Source organism: Brachyhypopomus gauderio, chromosome 15 (assembly GCF_052324685.1).
Source record: "Brachyhypopomus gauderio isolate BG-103 chromosome 15, BGAUD_0.2, whole genome shotgun sequence".
NCBI lineage: Eukaryota > Metazoa > Chordata > Actinopteri > Gymnotiformes > Hypopomidae > Brachyhypopomus > Brachyhypopomus gauderio.
In genome coordinates this window covers 13,949,714-13,969,231 of record NC_135225.1, presented here as the reverse complement: position 1 = coordinate 13,969,231, position 19,518 = coordinate 13,949,714, and the positions used below count along the sequence as shown (strand labels likewise).

Here is a 19,518-nt window from a genome sequence, read left to right as displayed (position 1 = left end):
GCTGCAGATATTTTAAGTTTGCTCAAATGTGTGTCCTTCTTTAATTTTTTCTTTGAACATTTTATTAATATCACATTAACACAGAGCGTGATAACAACAAGTTTAACATTTAATCATTTCACATTGAACATTATACAAAGTTCAAGTGTAAACTACACTTTGAAATATCTTAAATATCTTTACACATGTAAAACCTTTACCACTATCATTATTCAAATATTTAAGTCAAACTGTGCTTAACATGTAATCTCAGTACAGGGTTGTACTCTCTCTGTCTAACAGAGTTTACTCAGAGTTTACTGTGTGCCTGCGCATTAGCTCTGATGTACAGGTTCATGATTCTTCTTTTCAGTTGAAGGTAAATAAAGGGGAGCGCAAAGATCGCTGTGTGTGTGGAGGTGGGTGGGAGTATTTTGAGGAGAGCTGAGCCTGTCGACGTCTTCAGGCCGCGTTGCTGTCTAGCCAGAGCTGGATCTCTTCTCTGTTGCGCCTCACCCACTCCATGTTGTTCCTCGCGGTCTCCAGGGCCTGCTTTCTGGGCATTTCTCCCGCTCCAGCGTTTGGGTGCAGAGCAAAGAAGTTCTTCATCTGAGAAAAGGAAAATGGATGTGTTTATCAGGGAATTCACCAAAGACCTGGCACATCAATGCGAAGGCTGAGTCTGAGTAAAGATAGCTTCAGGAATGATGACTCCCTCGTTTTTCCACGCGCTGCACATTTTCAGCAGAGTGGACTATTCCTCGCTGGAGTTGCTCATTAAACTTCTGTTTTTTCATAAGCCTCTGACTGTAGTTGTTTTATATTACTGCTCTCATATCTGTATACACAGGTGTGCACGTGTCTATGTGCTACCTTCCATAGCTGCAGCTCTGTGTTGTATGAAGTACTTATTCTGGTAAGCAGACGACCCAGGTTCCTGTCGTTAATAGTGTACCTGAAACACACAACACGCGTCAAACACCAGCTGAAAACCCGACACACCTGAAATAGAGATAATATCTCTTATCTGATTCAATGTGCAATAAATGTTAATGTTTTCTACTGTATAAAAAAAGGTCTCATTCTCACTCTCATGATCTGTTGCAAAAGTGTTCTCTTTACCTGTTCACTAGATAGTCCCAGTTGAGGGTGACCCAGTCCCAAGCCATGCTCTCCCCATCCTTGCTTAGGGACACGTATCGCACCAAGCTGAATACGTCTTGGCTTCGCACGAGGTTCTCACTCTTCGACGCCTCCAGCAGCCTGTCAGGAAACACATCTTATCTGAAGATCATTCTCAAGGTAATTTTCAAGGTTTCTTCCAGATTGCTTCCCCGTTGTCTTCGATTAGTTTGCTGCCCTTTTAAAACGTGTTATTAAGTCTACCAATAACATGGACCATATACCCTGAGGGGTCTGACCTGCTGAGGAGGGAGATGTCTTTTGTGGAAGCTAGGCCATACAGGAGCTTGTCTTTCTCCTGAGCGAGCGTGGCACTGAGGTACCGCTGGAACATGACCTCCCAGTCCTCCGCTGTTCCTGCATTCTTCATTCCATAGCGGTACACCAGCAGCCTCAGGTTCACTGGCACACTGCTGCATTCAAAACACAGAGGATCACTGACACACTGCTGCATTCAAAACACAGAAGATCACTGACACACTGCTGCATTCAAAACACAGAGGATCACTGAAACACTGCTGCATTCAAAACACAGAGGATCACTGACACACTGCTGCATTCAAAACACAGAGGATCACTGAAACACTGCTGCATTTAAAACACAGAGGACCACTGACAAACTGCTGTACTCAAAACACAGAGGATCACTGACATACTGCTGCATTCAAAACACAGAGGATCACTGACACACTGCTGCATTAAAAACACAGAGGATCACTGACACACTGCTGCATTCAAAACACAGAGGATCACTGACACACTGCTGCATTCAAAACACAGAGGATCACTGACACACTGCTGCATTCAAAACACAGAGGATCACTGACACACTGCTGCATTCAAAACACAGAGGATCACTGACACACTGCTGCATTTAAAACACAGAGGACCACTGACAAACTGCTGTACTCAAAACACAGAGGATCACTGACATACTGCTGCATTCAAAACACAGAGGATCACTGACACACTGCTGCATTCAAAACACAGAGGATCACTGACACACTGCTGCATTCAAAACACAGAGGATCACTGACACACTGCTGCATTTAAAACACAGATGACCACTGACAAACTGCTGTACTCAAAACACAGAGGATCACTGACATACTGCTGCATTTATAACACAGAGGATCACTGACACACTGCTGCATTCATAACACAGAGGATCACTGACACACTGCTGCATTCAAAACACAGAGGATCACTGACACACTGCTGCACTTAAAACACAGAGGATCACTGACACACTGCTGCACTCAAAACACAGAGAATAACTGACACACTGCTGCATTCAAAACACAGAGGATCACTGACACACTGCTGCATTTATACACAGAGGATCACTGACACACTGCTGCATTTATAACACAGAGGATCACTGACACACTGCTGCACTCAAAACACAAAGGATCATTGACACACTGCTGCACTCAAAACACAGAGAATAACTGACACACTGCTGCATTCAAAACACAGAGGATCACTGACACACTGCTGCATTCAAAACACAGAGGATCACTGACACACTGCTGCACTCAAAACACAAAGGATCACTGACACACTGCTGCACTCAAAAACACAAAGGATCACTGACACACTGCTGCACTAAAAAACAGGATCACTGACACACTGCTGCACTCAAAACACAGAGAATAACTGACACACTGCTGTATTCAAAACACAGAGAATCACTGACACATTGCTGCATTCAAAACACAGAGGATCACTGACACACTGCTGCACTCAAAACACAAAGGATCACTGACACATTGCTGCACTCAAAAACACAAAGGATCACTGACACACTGCTGCATTCAAAACACAGAGAATCACTGACACATTGCTGCATTCAAAACACAGAGGATCACTGACACACTGCTGCACTCAAAACACAAAGGATCACTGACACATTGCTGCACTCAAAAACACAAAGGATCACTGACACACTGCTGCATTCAAAACAGAGAGGATCACTGTCAAACTGCTACACTCAAAATACAGAGGATCATTGACATACTGCTGCACTCATAATAGACAGAAAGTCAGTATTACACTTACCGGCACTTTAAACAATAAAGCTATACCATACCATACCATACCATACCATATTTTACCTCCCTGACAGAGACATAAATGCAAACTCTTACATTAACCTACATTTCAGTACACTTACAGGTATAAACACAGATTCATATGCTAACCTGCACTTCATTTCACTCACAGACATAAACACACATTCATATACCTAATCTACATATTACTGCCATGTCTCTTTCCTTGTTAGCAGTTGTGTTGATTTGTGATGACTAATAGTTGTTTGAAGGTATTTGTTGTTCCTTCATGTTTGAATTTAGATTTTCACCTTTTTGCTCCACTGATCCACTCTTTAAAAATCACAGAAGCCTGATCGAGAATCTCTTTGTCATCCATCTGGCAGGCAATGCCCAGAACTGTCTCTCTCAGCAGCCTAGGAGACACACAACAGAATATTTACTTTCCAGGTACTACACACACACACACACACACACACACACACACACACACACACACACACACACACACACACAAACACACACACAAACACACACACACACACACACACACACACACACACACACACACACACACACACACACACACACACACACACACACACACACACACAAACACACACAGTATGAAGCATGACCTTGGCTAGCAGCAACACACGCCCACCCACACTCACCGTTGTGTATGGGTGCCCACATCATCCCAGCCCAGCTCCCTGGAGAGCTTCCACACATGGTCACGGAAAACTTTCTAGAGATGCATAATAAACCGTTACTGATAAATATGTTTACATTTTTTAACATTCTTGCCATCTGTATAAGCATGTATTTGGGTATGCATTGAAAAGTCTCTAAAATTCTCAATTCTCTGAAACAAAAGATAATGGTGACCTCATGCTAAGGTTCTCACCTGAAATTTGGGATAGAGTGTGGAGTTAGATGCCAACATGTCCCTCACGTAGGCTATCGAAGAGGAGACCCGCTGCCACACGATGTAGTCTGTCTCATTGGCCAGGTATTGGGTTAAGTCAAAGGCAATCCCATAGTCTACAACATCCGCCCTGTTGACATACAACATTCATCAAAACCCAGTAGGCCATGCGTTTTTATTATACCTTCAGTCTAATATCGTCTGTGCAGCTTAACTGTGTTCCGGTCTTCTTGTGTGTTAAAGTCAGCACATTCTGTCTTTATCCTTCTTTAATCATTTGTACATGAGTAGCAGGTCATTAGTCTGTATCACATGAAAACATTCAGGGTGGGTGTACCTTGCCAAAGCATATACATCATCAATATAACTGCTTCTGTCTGCTGCACTGAACACCTAATAAATGGAAAGAAAACATAGTAAAAACAAAAAAAACAGAATGAAGAGACCAAGAACTCTGCCATAATGATATCCAGTAAGTAAACACGCTGTTAAGCATGAGACAGTACCAGGTGGTCTGTTTGCAGCTGCTGGATGATGGCTCTCCACATGCTGTCATGGTGATTGACGCGGTAAAAGCCCATGTGGTCCTTGTTGACTTTAATGAGTCCATCAGTAGAAGGTGAGTAGTCTGTGATAGGCAATTCTGAAGGAAGATCACAGGAAAAACGTCAAGAATTAAGATAATTTGGAACTGCTCAATCAGCTTAATTATCTGCCTGATAATGTGGAGACCAATGGCGTATCACTTGCCTTCTTGATCTCTTTCAAACAAGATGGTGGTGGTGGTGTTAGTGGTCAGAGAGTGCCACTGCACAGGAATTGTCCATCTGTAGCTGTGATCATTAATCATTGATCATTAATCATCTCTGGGAAACTAGTAGTTGGGGCAGATTGGTGAGGCAACCATGAAAAACATCAGTGCATGAAGCAGGTTGTAGGCTCACCCCAGAGGAGAGGTGGGTTGGGAGGGATCAGCTGTAGGGTCCAGGAGAAACCTCTCCTGGGTGAGTGTGCTCCCCGTGGCTGTGCTGTTAAGCCTGAGCACTGGGTAGCCCATCTGTTTGGTCCATGTGTCCAAAACATCTGCGACAGGTTGCCCACTCACCTAGAAATGGTTCTCAGTGCATTTAGGCCATTAGCAAGGCACTAATCTGGATTATAAACATGCACAACCCACTGCACAATAATATAATTTGTACCAACAATCGCACACCAATAATCTTGCACCAGTAAACCAAGATTAGTTCTGACATGCCCATGCGTGAAAGACACATACCTCTGCCTGTGCTTTCCAAAAATCTGATGTCTTTGCATTCTGGAAAGTAAAGTCTTTCAAATATTTCTGTGGAAAACAGCAGGAGTCTAACATAAGACATCACACAGAACATTACACGAGCAAAAAAATTAGGTTGTTTGCTTACCCGACAACCATCTCTAAATTTGTCTCTACCGATCCAATACTCCAACATCCTCAAAATCGACGCTCCCTAAAAACACAGACGCGAGCTAATGTGAAGCACATTGTAGATTACTTTATGGTACCAATTAATTTTTCACTCAGGGATGTTTCTGATCAGCGGCCACAAACATAAACCATTACCAGTAAGAACAAACCAAGGAAACACATTGTGTATGTAATATGTTTTAGCAGCTCCTTGGCTGATGAAGAAGTGAAAAACGTAGTTTATCATAACAAAGTCGACAGACAGCCACATCCTTTAGACGGGAATGGTCTCACCTTGCTATATGAAATGGCATCGAAGACAGACGTGATCTCAGCTGGAGTGGACACCTCTACGATGACAGGGTGCGAGGAGAGCAGTGCGTCATCAACCATGACAGGAAATACGTCGTCCACCAGCATCATGTCCCGCTGGTTGGGAAAAAGAACACAATTATTAAATTAAAGTAGCACTCATTTTAACAGCATCCCTAAATGAAATTCAAAGGGTCTACATAAATATCTATTGGTCTAGAGGTTCTAAAGTATTGCTTATTCTTATAGTATTTTTTGTAGTTTTTTGTATGGGTCCATATAATGTTACATTAATCAAATGTTTAGCTAGCATAGTGATGAATATATGCTTATGGCATTGCTTTGGACAGCCTACACATAAAAAACACATTAGCAAGCCAAAATATGGTTTACTAAGCATGAACACTTACCATTCCCCAGCTGTGTTCGGCCTTGTCCACACCCACATACTCAAAGAAGCTGGCAAATCCCTCATTCAGCCACAGGTCATCCCACCAGTCCATAGTGACGGTGTTCCCAAACCACTGTAGGGCAGTTGCATTAAATAGCAATGATCCAGCTACATTGGGATACCACAAACCATATCATGTGCACACATATACACACACATACACACACACACACACACACACACACACACCACTTTTACAACACACTTAATTACTGAAGTGAAGTGGGAATGCTGATTTAAAGTAAATGTCTATGGTGGAAACATTATTGTATAAATATGATGAGTGATTCAGCGGAGGGTTTGTGTGGGGGAGATGACTGCGCTTTTGTCATGTTGTGCGATGACTGTGCTGCTGGGTTGTGTTTGGGCGCAGTATGACTACTCTACTCATATGACGTTAGCATACTGTCATCACCGGTGCAGTCTCTGAAAAATTATATTGTTTTATGGATACCATCTGTGTCCAACAACCTTTGGATGTTCATAAAATCAAACTATATATAAAAACACCTATACAGCCTGCCTAACCAGAGCCTTATCTGTTTCCCAGCATTAGAGAAACGCCAATAAAAAAGGGCACTGTGCTCTCAGGGACAACACTGGTCCCTTCACCATAGAGGGTCATATACAATCAATCCCATCATCCCAAATCAATCCCATCATCTCAAATCAATCTCATCATATCTAATCAATCCCATTTCATATGGAGATATTCGGTAAAGTTACGCAGGGTACGAATTATCACTGCAATCATCACTGTCTCATTCACTAACACTGTCCCACAACGTACCTCATAATGTGGAGGCCCAAACGTTTGTCCTAAACAGTGTAATCTACCCCAAACCTCTTTGTAAATCACATCTGTTTTAATGTTGTGTATGTTACCATGTAGTTTTGCCCATCCACATCTGCAGCCAGCATTTTAGTGTCCATTTTTTTCCCATAAGTCCCTTTATGATCTAATTAAATATGCTTTCATTTTGCATACAGTATTCATATAGGGTTGATCAGTTTGAGATATGCCTAAATAAAGTAATATGCAGACGACTGAAATTATGCAGGTTTCTAATGAAATTTGATTTGTTTTGTGGACTGATCTAATCCCTAGATCACACCCCCCTAGACAACTGAACCTGCAACTGTGATGTCAAGTGCATGTCATTTGTTTTTCTAATGAACAGGATAAAGCTGCAGCATATGCACAAAATCATGTGTTACTAGATATTACAGCCACAATAAAAATAGTGATTGATGGGGGTCCCATATACACATTGACATATTGCAAAAGGCAGTATTTCTAATTACTTTATTATTATATTACTACTTAACCCTAGTTATAAACTAATGAATATGAAAAGAAGCATTTTTTTACAAATTATATATATACAAAACTATACAAAATGACAAGTGTACTGGAAGTAACATAGAAACATGGGATAATGAAATTTTCTTATGTTACCTGGTGCACGAGTTCATGAGAAATGACACTGGCCACCCGCTGTTTGTTGTTTGATGAAGATTCCTTTTCATCAAACAGCAGGTTGGTCTCTCTGTAGGTGATCAGGCCCCAGTTCTCCATTGCTCCTGTCCCAAAGTCTGGGATTGCTATCTTATCTGCAACAGGCCGTCAGCTTGTGTTGGTACTTTCATGACATATAGTGGACACAGGCTATATATCTCAGTGCTTTTAATACATTAACTCAGAAACCAACTAGAATTGAACAACATATCAAATTTGATGTAGAAAAGAAGTCAGACAAGGGATTAAGAGATTGGGGCTGGGTGTGTGTGTGTGTGTGTGTGTGTGTGTGTGTGTGTGTGTGTGTGTGTGTGTGTGTGTGTGCGCGCATGTGTGGCTGTATTGTGTTGCAATTACCAAGCTTCCCAATAGAATATCGCATGTCAAAGTATTCTTCAAAAAAATCAAAGACGGCCTTAGTGACATTTGCAGCATATTCGGCCGTGTGGATCTGTAATGGCTGGGCGTAGATTTTCAGCTGCATGGACAAAATCAACAGAATCTTAGCAGAGCTGATGTGAACATGTGCGGCGTCATGTGTGGAGGAACCAGAGAGGGCTTACTGGGACGCCGCTCGCTGAGGTCCGCTGCACATAGTCAAACTGGTGCACGGCAAAACATACCAAGTAGGTGCTCATCTTAACAGATTTTTTAAAAAAGGTTCTTTCCTTTTGACCTGGAAGCTTCTCTGTGTGCTGTTAGAGAGAACGGGCGTGCACAGATTAGTACATTTGTGACAGGAAGAGGCTAAATTCCTCTGTACATTTGAATGAACTTGCAAGTGGAGCAAGTGATTGGGTACTATAGAGGGTATTCATAGGGACATGTGCATACACACACACACACACACACACACACACACACACACACACACACACACACATACACACACACACACACACACACACACACACACACACACACACACACACACACACACGCGCAAAGTGTGTTTTTGGAGCATGTGAAACATACCTCCACTGGCATGTTGGAAAGGGCTTCATAGCTCTCAGCATGAGTGATGGAGATGTTGTATGTGGCCTTCTTGTTCGGCTCATCAAAACAGGGGAAAGACTTACGAGCATCGGTGGGTTCGTGGTCTGTAGCAGCGATTTTTCTGTAAGAAATCACTGGAGACTTGTAAAAACCAAACTCAGTCTACATTTCTCCTAACAGCACACAGGCAGGGAAGGCTACACCATAATAGCATTTTTTCTCATTAAAGTCTAATGATGATGGATTAAGATTAGATTCAACCAGTGCCTGTTTTTCCAGAGTGCAGGAGAATTAATTCCAGTGGTTGCAAAGAGACGGTGGGAACTGCCAGTGAGTCTGAGACATGCTGTTCAAAGTCCTTTTATAATCCTCATTCTGAACCCTGATGGTTTTGATCTACGTCTGAAAGACGATTTCAAAAGAAACCTTAACACTGATGAAACTCACACTGCTCATAATCCTTCATGTAGTTATTCATCACTAGTGACGCACTACTGTGAAGTTTGACTATTAACCCAGGTTGAGAAATTCTGATTATTTACTGTGTTCTAATTTAAGTGTAAACTGGAAAATAAGTGTAACAAGACATTGCCCTATTATTCTCTTGCACCGAACCCCATGAAACACCCCACCTTACTAATATATAGTATAGACACGGCATTGAAAGACCAGCAGCTGAAAGATGTTTTGCTGGATATCTGGTACATTCACCACATTGCTGTGTGTTACTACAAAAGGTCTACCAGTGCCAACATTTGGAGACCCACTCCTATAAACACTCTATCTTCAGTTGTCTTATATGCTTTTTGGAACTTTACCAACTCCTTAAAAAACATTTGATGTTGCTCAAGTCACAATGAGATATAAGGAATGTTTACAACAACCCTTTTGACCACGTGAAACAAAATAAATTGCAAAAGAATAATCTGAAGTAAACATACATCCTGGAATGAGAGGCTGGATCATTTCACTGTCCAAGTAGCCTAGAACACATGCGGTCATAGAGCTGGACTCTCTGGGTTTGGTGTGTGTGGTCCACACTGTGAGCTGGGTAATGACCTCAACTTCTCCACACTAGCCAATGGTATTGCAAGGAACAAACTAGCAGCCAAAAATACTTCTCTGTGTATGTATCTGTGCATGACAGGTGTTGTTACATAAAACAGCACGATGAAACAATTTTTGAACAATTTTTTATCAGAGGTGTATTTATGTGCAACTCTGGTACATTGTGATGGATGATGCGGAATAATACTGATTATTCATTATGTCAGAAAGTCTAGTCACAGGGACTCCAAAGATTTGACACTGACAGAGCGGGTGACTGTTAAGGAATTTAAAGAACCCAAATGCCAGTTTTCCTGCAGATACCATTCACTCACTACTATTTAGTACTGCACACCAACTGTGTTGACACAACTGGTCTCCACCCACCACACGCTCCGTATCGTCTCTGTGAGCAATGCCATGAGGTGTCCCACAAATGAGTCAAGCCACTGACCTGGTCACTCCATTCTCCTGGTAGGTCGTCCTGTAAAAGCCTACCAGGGAGCCGTTGAGCCAACCCTGGAAGTGTAGCGTGAGGACGTAGTGCTCATCGTTGCCTGTGGCCCTCAGCTCCTCGCCTGCTTCCACCACCACGTACTCGTGCGGCTTGTACTCAAAGCAACCCTTCACCGCCACGCTGGTGGAGCCGGCGGAGCTGCTCAACATCAGGGAGGGGACGGCAGTCACAAAGGTGTCCCGGATGTGTAGCCACAGGTGAGCGCTGGGTTTACTCAGTCTCAGGTGGATGGTCACGCTGCCAGTGTACAAGTCCGTGTCCAGGTCCGGCTCCATGTGTAGATCGTAGTGGAATGGTGTGATATAATCAGGCAGGCGGAAGTTGATCCAGCCCCCGCTGGTGTTGTTGGAGGCCCCGCAGGGCCCCTGGTCTGGGGGGGGAGCTGTTGGGTTCACCGTGCTCTCCGGAGAGGAGGTCTTCTGGCTCAGGCCCACCCCAAGCCCCACTGCGATGCCTGTCACTATGATGACCAAGCAGATGATGGCAACGTGAGTCCTGCTGATACAGTAGCGCTTCTCTTTCCTGTCTCTGTCCATATGTAAGCCTTCCATGGTATGCAGTAGAATGCAGAAATGTAGAAATGTAGAAAAAACACACACGCGTGCGCACACACACTCTCTCCCTCTTTCACGCACACACACACACCCTCAGCTCACAGGCTATTCCCTCGTCTTTGCAGAGGTGCCCAATCCACTGTGATACAGACGCTGTTCTTGAACTTCCTTATCCCTCCAAAGAGTGGAAACAGCTGCAATCGGGGAAATCAGAGCCTCCAGCTGTGCAACCATACACACTCACACTCATTCATCGAGGTCTGTCTGCCATCAGAATTTGCATATTACTGTAAAAGAGTCTGCATGGATGTTACAAAAACAGAGGCTTTTTCCTGCAAGCTAAAATGTACATACTTTCCAAGGCCACATGCACACACTATAGTCCTAATGTCCAAATAAGGGGCTCCCCCAACTGAAGGTAATCTCTGAAAATGAGTCTACCAGCAGTGACACACACACACTTTGGAACCCTATAATTCATACCCTTGTCAAGTTAATAATTAATCTATACCAGTTAATCAGCAATCCAGAGGAAGGATTAGAGATCAGGCATAAGAGGTACTGGGAAAATAGGATTTAGTTTGGAAAAGGAATGAAAAGAGTGGATCAGAGAACAAGAGAGCACAGGAGAAGGTGAAGAAGGAGGAGCTTATGAGAAGGGCTGAACATTATAGCACTCTCTGCTGAAGTGTAGCTACGCCCACTGAGATTGAGATAGTTCTACAGATTACACTTGATAATATATGAAAAAATATAGACTTGCAAACAAAAAGCCAACTAACACAAATGTAGAAATAAAGACATAATAAAAACATTTATAATAACTTACACTGTGAAAAGCAAAGGAGATATTGTTAGGTCTTCATTTTGAAAGTAATACTTCATAGACTTCCTCGTGATAAGACCATCACAATGACAGTCAGATGGTACTCACATGACAAATACTCATATGATTTACCAGTCTTATCAGAAAAACAACCCTTGATACTGTAAAACAGACAAAAATATGTTAAAAACATTGTTTGTTTTGATTGTGTGTGTGCAAACGTGCGACATTTTTATAATTTCTTTTGCGAATTAGGACTCCTAAATTTAAATCAAAATGTAACCATTGACTGTGATGTGTAAAATTCACAGAAAGTCAAACTGTATGAATGTTCTCAGAGAAGGGTCCTCCGCTCTCCCACACACTGACTAACCACACCATGGATGAAAAACGCAGGACGTTTGGCAGTACACAGTGGGAAGAAGTGGAAGTACAGGCAGCTGCAGACTTTCTGTCAGTAACTTTACATACAATCCAAAACATATGTTTGAAATACATTTCCATGTCTCAAGCAGAAATCGTCCCCAGCCAGCAGGAGCATTATAATAAGTGAGATTAGGTTGTACATTTGTGATGAAGAAACAATCTGTGCTCCATGACATTCAGGAACTGGTTATAAACCATGGAATTAGTGATGCAATTACAAAGCTCACACGAACTCCTGGATGAGCAAACAGGAAAACAACAAGATTGCAGCTGACGACCAGATTGCTTTCACAGCAAACCTAATCAAATATTGGAGCCAGGATGAAAAAAGAACGGTATTGAATGCAAAATGCTGAAGAATGCAAATGTGCAAATCATTAGGTGTCTGTTTACTTCACTTGATCACTTCACAATGAAAAGTGATCACAATAATTTATACTGTTCACGATTGTGATTTACTAAAAGACACATGGTGAAGGTTCTGAACCTTTTCCTGCTTTTTTATTAGGTCCAGAAGTTATTGGCAAGTCTATGTTGGGTAAAGCAATTTGTCATACAACATAGCAAATAAACAGATGATTATATTCCATTTGGAATTATTTTATATGTGCAGTTGGAGATTTGTATCGGCTTCTTCCAGTGAAAGCAAAGGCATTTTTTCTCTGCTCAAACTAAGAGACATCATAAATAAAATTCAAATGATGAATACAGAATTTGAAAAATTCCATTCATTGTGAGGAATTTTACAGATCTGTACAAGCATGAACACTGACACAGCAGGCAATACTATTTACAAACACAGATAGTGTTTTTTGAGGATTTGACATTTGCTTAGTTGAACTCTTCCAGTGATGGTGAGATTGGTAAGACAATGCTTAGTTTAAAATTTAGAATGCTTATTTCTAAGTAGTGCAGTAATTACAACAAAGCAAGTTCACATTAAGTAAAATGTTAAAAGTGTAAATGTAAATTGTCATGCTACAGAGGCCCCCTGCTGGCCGACCCCCTCAGCAGCAGCAGTATTTCATGCTGTCCTGTTGTTATTTTCATTGTGTTCCTCCTTCAGGTGGGCGTGGCCCGTTTGGGAACCCGATACCTGAGGGTCAATTTTCTGTCTATATATGTCATGTATTTGTACCAGTTGACTGCGGGTTATTGTATCCTTAATTTGGATTATGTCACGGATTTTGTGTTGATGTCCTTTATTCATTAAATCCTCCATTATTCCGGAGACAGGTGTGATCGCTTGCTTCTTTTTTTGCACTCCCTTGCCTATCACATGCATTTTTTTTCTTTTTCTTTTTTTACTTTCTATCATTTCAAATTTTTGACTTTGAGATTTGTCATTTAAATATGTCATTTAATATTAATACTAAGTTGAATCAAAGCATTAACCCAGTTCTTGGTACATCCTGTCATCTACCACCATTTTGAAAAAAGTGCACTGATTAATCTGTAGCTTAGCATTAGCTTTAGCTAATCTTTAGTTTTTTACTACTTTAGTTTTTTACTAGTTTTTATTACTTTTCCTGTCGTTACAATGCCGATGACGTTACTGGTCATTAAAAGCGGTGCGTTACTATATATTGATATACTGTGATGAACGTGATGAGGACATGCAGAGGGGCGGGGCATGACCTGTGTGTCCTATGGGGAAGCAACACGATCATATAAAGTGCTGACGATTTTAGTTGTGCGGGGTTGGCAGGAGTCCCAAATAGCCTGCGAGTGTGCGCACACGAAACAAACTGGCTATATTGCTATTATAATGTACTGCGGAGGACAACTGCCAATATGAGATGAGTGGCTGGGGGCAATTGCCTGGTCACGAGTGAGGGTTGCTACAGGCCTTAAGTGGACACTTAATGAACGTAAGTTGTCTACCGGTGGGGTGGGGGGCGACCGTAAAATGGACACACATTAAGTATTATATCGCGATCTATCGATCGCCAGTGGTTGGTGCCAGAGAATTATTTTTTCGGCGTGAGATATCGGAAGTGTGGCGTGAGAGCGTGTGAAAACGGTCAAATGCGTGCATCTCACGCTCAATGCGTGAGAGTTGGCAACCCTGCAATAGGTCACAGTTCTCAGTGTAACTCCTGTTTAACTTAACAAGTCAGTAAGTGATTGGCTAAGGCAGCGTTATGGTAGCCAATCAGAACCAATGTTTTTACACGCGTGCCAAAGCACACCAGTGACACACGACACAAACGGAGAAGAGGCAGAAATGGCGAGTCAGGAGTAAGCAGACAAAAAAATTGCATTTTCAAGGTGGCGAAATAAACATTATTGAAGAAAATACTTGAAGTTCCTGAATGTCTACCAGACTGGGTATTTGATTTATTTAATTAAGAATAGAAGTTTACAGAAGTTTACTTCTGTTGTGAACAAACCAGTTGTCTCAGGTTGAGAGAATTTAATTTAATTTGATAGATGTAAATGCACTTTATATAGTGTAACCGTTTACTTTTGCTTTTTTTTATTATTTTTTTTTATACAAAGATTTGGGATTTTAAAGGATTTTATCCTGCACTGGTCTGTTGATGTGCAATAAATATCAATTAAATTAAACACCTTTCTGATCTACTCATTTCAACTGACTGTGAAAACTGCTTTTTCAAAAAATCCTTATTCATTGGCATATAACTTTTTTTTTACTGTAATGCAAATAGTTACTTTCCCTGGTAACGAGTTACTTTTATTATAGAGTAATTCAGTTACTAACTCAGTTGCTTTTTTGAACAAGTAGTGACTATAACTAATTACTTTGAAATAGTGCGCAAACCAAAACCCGTGAACTGATCCAAATGAAGGATATAATGACCAGCGGTCAACTGGTACAAAGACAAGACATATATAGACAAACAAACGACCCTCAGGTTAGACGGATCACGGGCTCCGCCCACCTGAGGGACGCACACAACACCACAACAGACAAGCTGCCGCTGTAGACGGAGGTGACCTGTAGGGGGCCCGCCGTACAGTCCCCCCCCCACCAAGCCGTACTCCCCTCCACTGGATGTGTGGCACACAGCAGCAGCACAGAAAACATGAAGGGGCAGGAAGGCAGGGACAAGGCAGGGACACACCCCCTGCAGTCCCGGAACTGAAACACAAAACATAAAACACACATTAGCTCACCTCCCTGGGCGGGATCCTGGACCGACTGGGCCGTTAACGACACAAAACCACGCCCCGGTTGGTCACAGGGCCCTCACGCCCTAACCGGCGCTTCTCTCCAAATCTTCTGATGTTGGATAATGCTATTACATTTCTGGATACTTGTTTTGTTGTTAAGGTTCATTTAGAGGAAGCACTTTTAGCCAGATAGCATTTTCATTTAGAGCTGTACATTTTCTAAATACCATTAGCCTACATATACTCTGCATATTAACAGAGCCTAATGAAATGTTAAACTGTTAATCAGGTAAGCATATCATAAACCTTCATGAGCCACCATGGTGACCGGGGATTATCCTCCTCCTGCTACTTTACATATTGATGATTTAGCTTGTTTACTGTTACTCTGATGCATTTATCCTGTTTTTGCTAATATCTTAGTTGCTATGTCAAGTTACATGTTCTGTCCATATGGAGATAAAGGAGATAGAACAGTTTGTGGTGAATTGTTTCTTGCTAATGATGCCTGTACAACAGTTGAAAATTAGCCAGATGTTAACTAACATTCGCCCATGGATTGATTAATGTGTACCATCCTTGTTTGAAAAAAATTTGTTTTTTCTTCACCTTTACTCTCTAGACAATTCTTATGATCAAACACCAAGAACGGAGAAGTGGCTCACCTTTTTTATTTCTCCAAGGTAGTTAGGGTTAGGATTAGCATTAGAATTCAGGTTAGGGTTATGGTTAGTGTTAGGGTCAGGGTTAGCAGTAGCCCTCATTTTAGCATGTTGTATGTTTTAAATATCATATGAACATTGCAATCAATGAATACATAGAATTAAATACTATGAATATATAATTACAAATAAATATTAAATGTGGTCACTCATATTTTTAATTATGCATTTTATTCAGTGTAATTTTTTATAACCAATAATAAAACTCATTCAACCAATATAATCTTTCTATGAGTAGCAACAACATGCCCTCTAGAGGTCATAGAGTAGTTTGCACTGTGTATATATACACCAGTAAAAGCAGCTGGCAAATACATATTTTTAATACTAGTAATAATTTTATAATTTCAAATTTGATTTGAGGCAAATAACCTTATGTTGACAAATGGTTATTTTTATTGGGGGGGGGGGGGGGGTTGAGTTGACTGGAACTGGCTTATGAGCTGCTTGGCTTGAAGAGTCTAGATAATCAGCTTTGCTTTGTTGCTCCGTCTCTTTTCATCTTGTCCATGATGGATATGAGAGTGAACTGGAATGTCGTATGAGGGGTGAGAACTCCAGTAATGGCAGATCTGAGTGGCTGAGCTGACAACTCTTACTCTCGGAGTGGCTCACCTTAGTGGGCATGGCCGTTGTCCGGTAGAAAATCTGATTTTCTACAGATCAGTCCAACCACATTCAGTCTGATGATGGTCTCTGAGGTCCCTGCTGCAGTCTGAGCCCTGCAGCGACACTTCCCAGCAATCTTATATGATTTCCCATTTAGATTGACCCCAGATCAGCATTGTCCTATATGAGGACATTCCTCAAGAACACATGGGAGCCACAGAGAAAAGAAGAGAGAAGATCAAGGAACAGATTGTGAAGCCTTGTGCATGCATCCGCAGTCTTTACTTCACATAATCCCTATTCTGTTAAGATCTGATGCTCCTTCTATGACATGAGCAGTGCTTGCAACACTGACTGGAAAGAAGTGATATGCTGTGCTATTGAAGTTCACTATTATATCTAGAATTATTATAATTATATACTGTATTGTGCAGTTTTCGTTATATTTAATGTCATGTTGACAAGTGCTCACAGCTATTTAGCTTTCATGGTAGTTTCTCAGTTTCCATACACACCTGCAAGAAGGTAATAAGCAAAAATATACTGTTAGACTGGGATATAATACAACACTCAACGATATTTGTCAGTGTGTGTGTATGCAGGCACCTGTGTTACAGAGGTTGGGTATAGCTGATTTGATCCAGATGAGAGAGGGGGTAGGGTATCCAGTGACATCACAGCAACGCATTGCTCCCAAGTAAGGCCATGACCTTTGTGGCAGAGGTCAGCACCAACAGCTGATGGCAGCGCCATGCTCTGGAATTGGACCTCAGCCAGGCCAGGAGGCCCAGTACACATCAGAAAGAGCAGAACAAGAGAGGAATCCGTGGCTTTGCAAGCCAGACTGGATTAGCCGAGAAAGGGGTTATCCAGCAGGCCTGAGAAAGAGAAGAGAGAGCCTTCTGATACAGTCAAAATGGCATAAATTTAATGAAAAGACTTAGGAGGAATAAAGCTTTGACCACTACCATTACTAAAGGGCATGAGTTTAACTGTCTTTAAAATACAGGGCATTTTATGTAAAAGCTCCACATTTGACACAGAATTTGGCACTGGGACTGAGGTTATTTAAATTATTTCAATCAACTTCTGCAAAAGTAGGAATAAAGGAATAAATGAATGACTGACTGAATAAATTAATAAATAAACTACTTAATTACATCACTTTGACTAACGGGGCATTACATATCATGTCATAATGACCTAAATCTTCAACTGTAAACTCATATGCCACATGAATAGCATGTGTGTGTATGTGTATAAGCTTTACTTAGATTAGGTCAGAACAACTGCAATTAGTACAGTAATAAAACACTAATGACCATGTGATATCAGTCATTGCGATGACATCTGATTCAGTGTGTTGGTGTCTGTGCCTCTTCTTCCTTATCTGTAAGCAGAGACAACACAGCAATGTCACAGCAGCTCTGTCCAGTTCCTCACTCACTTCAACTAGCGTAAACTGCAAACACTACTACTCAGTCCATAATATAATGATATAGTCAACAATATTTGATTGGTGTGTAAAACAATGTTCTAGGGTTGCTAGAGATATATTTTGATTAACTGGTTGGAATGTCTTAGAACCAGTGAATGCTTTGTTTCACTTTGAGTCGTGAGGGGCCAGACAGTGGTCATGTCATTTGGCAGTCTACTCTGCCTGTTACTTGACAGGTCCAGGTAGGTGACATTGCCAATGTAATGTGCAGCTTGAGGGGGGACTCATGACAGGCGGTTGTCGTGGAGTCGTGGACTCCTGGAATATGCAGGCGGGGCATGTCTCTCAGTGCCTCTCAAGGGGAAGGTGGACAGAAGATTCGCAGCCAATCACAGCTCATGAAAGGAAGTAAGATTGGTGAAACTCTGAGGATGGAGGCTGCTGATGGAAGAATTAAGGCAAGGGTATACAAGGTTTGGCAGACTTGAATAAGCTTCTCTGAAAACCAGTGAAACAGAGGCACGCTTCAGGCGGAACTGCACCATGTCAGCCGGTACATTGGCGGGGATGGCTGTCAGAGAGGGATGCCTACATAGCACAGTCCTGAAGAAGACAAGAGTGACATGCTAAGACTCACTGATGGTTACCATTGCATTTAGACAGCACCAAATTCTATAATAAGATACATTGCTCTAGGTGCTTTGAGACAGTGACCATAACCTACTGTAATTATGGCAGCTCACTGCTGGCTGAAGTAGCATACACACAAAAAGTCACAAAATGTTAATCACTAAAAATTTTTCATGGAAAGAAACTGAGGACATATAGTTACAATTTACATGAATAAAACAGTCACACAGCAAGAATGAACAAAGAGGGAAGAGGCAGAGAGGAGCTTAAGGTAAAGAATGGATAACAAAAAAATGAGTAGTGGATAAATAAACAATTAAATGAGCAGTGGATAAACAATTAAAGGAGCAGTGGATATCCCATTTCAATGCAAATGAGATCCTTTACAGTGTGGCTTTTGTGGAAGTCGCATGTGCACCAACACAGGCTTGTGGCAAACAGTGCATAAACCACATATACAGAAAGAGGAATACTCAGGGATATACAGTGGAACATCTGCATAGTGATGAGTCAGATATGCTGGGGATGTAGATCCACTGCTGTGTGAGTGTGGCATTCCCAAACACTGCCATAATCTCTGCAGATGTTGTAAATCAGGCATTAAGATAACCAAGAGCAAATCAGCAGTCACACACATGCTCTAGGAAGCAGGGATAAAGCAATGCTGAAATCAAATTTTATCACCCAAAAAATAATCAGTTCAATCACTGCTTCTTCCAGTTTCTGGGCAAATGGCTCCTACTGTA

The 19,518-nt window shown here is 41.6% G+C and overlaps 2 protein-coding genes across 3 annotated transcripts; both read right to left on the bottom strand.

The window, feature by feature from the left end:
• Window positions 1-27: 27 nt before the first annotated feature.
• Window positions 28-12,715, bottom strand: enpep (glutamyl aminopeptidase). 2 transcript variants are annotated; one of them, XM_076975391.1, is made up of 20 exons: window positions 10,367-12,715; window positions 8,845-8,986; window positions 8,433-8,564; window positions 8,227-8,347; window positions 7,810-7,964; window positions 6,310-6,423; window positions 5,882-6,016; window positions 5,565-5,630; window positions 5,420-5,485; window positions 5,088-5,248; window positions 4,894-4,976; window positions 4,650-4,786; window positions 4,481-4,536; window positions 4,123-4,273; window positions 3,890-3,963; window positions 3,527-3,631; window positions 1,401-1,571; window positions 1,102-1,242; window positions 853-934; window positions 28-588 (listed from the first exon to the last, which is right to left on the bottom strand). In XM_076975391.1, exons 1-20 carry the CDS (start codon window positions 10,978-10,980, stop codon window positions 442-444), a joined length of 2,853 nt encoding a protein of 950 aa, XP_076831506.1. In that variant the 5' UTR covers window positions 10,981-12,715; the 3' UTR covers window positions 28-441. The 2 variants fall into 2 exon arrangements, with proteins under 2 accessions (XP_076831506.1, XP_076831505.1); XM_076975390.1 differs by having other exon boundaries at window positions 1,401-1,574; window positions 10,367-12,713.
• A 4,487-nt stretch (window positions 12,716-17,202) lies between these two features.
• lrit3b (leucine-rich repeat, immunoglobulin-like and transmembrane domains 3b) lies at window positions 17,203-19,344 on the bottom strand. Its single transcript, XM_076975189.1, is given in 7 exon segments — window positions 17,203-17,219; window positions 17,311-17,384; window positions 17,386-17,454; window positions 17,456-17,548; window positions 18,027-18,094; window positions 18,292-18,768; window positions 19,258-19,344. Coding segments are annotated over 7 exon segments (885 nt in total).
• Window positions 19,345-19,518: the final 174 nt, after the last annotated feature.

Excerpts from the sequence above, each read along its gene's own strand:
- enpep (XM_076975390.1), bottom strand. The coding sequence starts at position 10,980 with ATGGAAGGCTTACATATGGACAGAGACAGGAAAGAGAAGCGCTACTGT. Across the intron at positions 8,565-8,844 it reads TTTCCAACATGCCAGTGGAG|CACACAGAGAAGCTTCCAGG; the intron begins GTATGTTTCACA and ends TCTCTCTAACAG. Across the intron at positions 4,537-4,649 it reads AGCTGCAAACAGACCACCTG|GTGTTCAGTGCAGCAGACAG; the intron begins GTACTGTCTCAT and ends TCCATTTATTAG.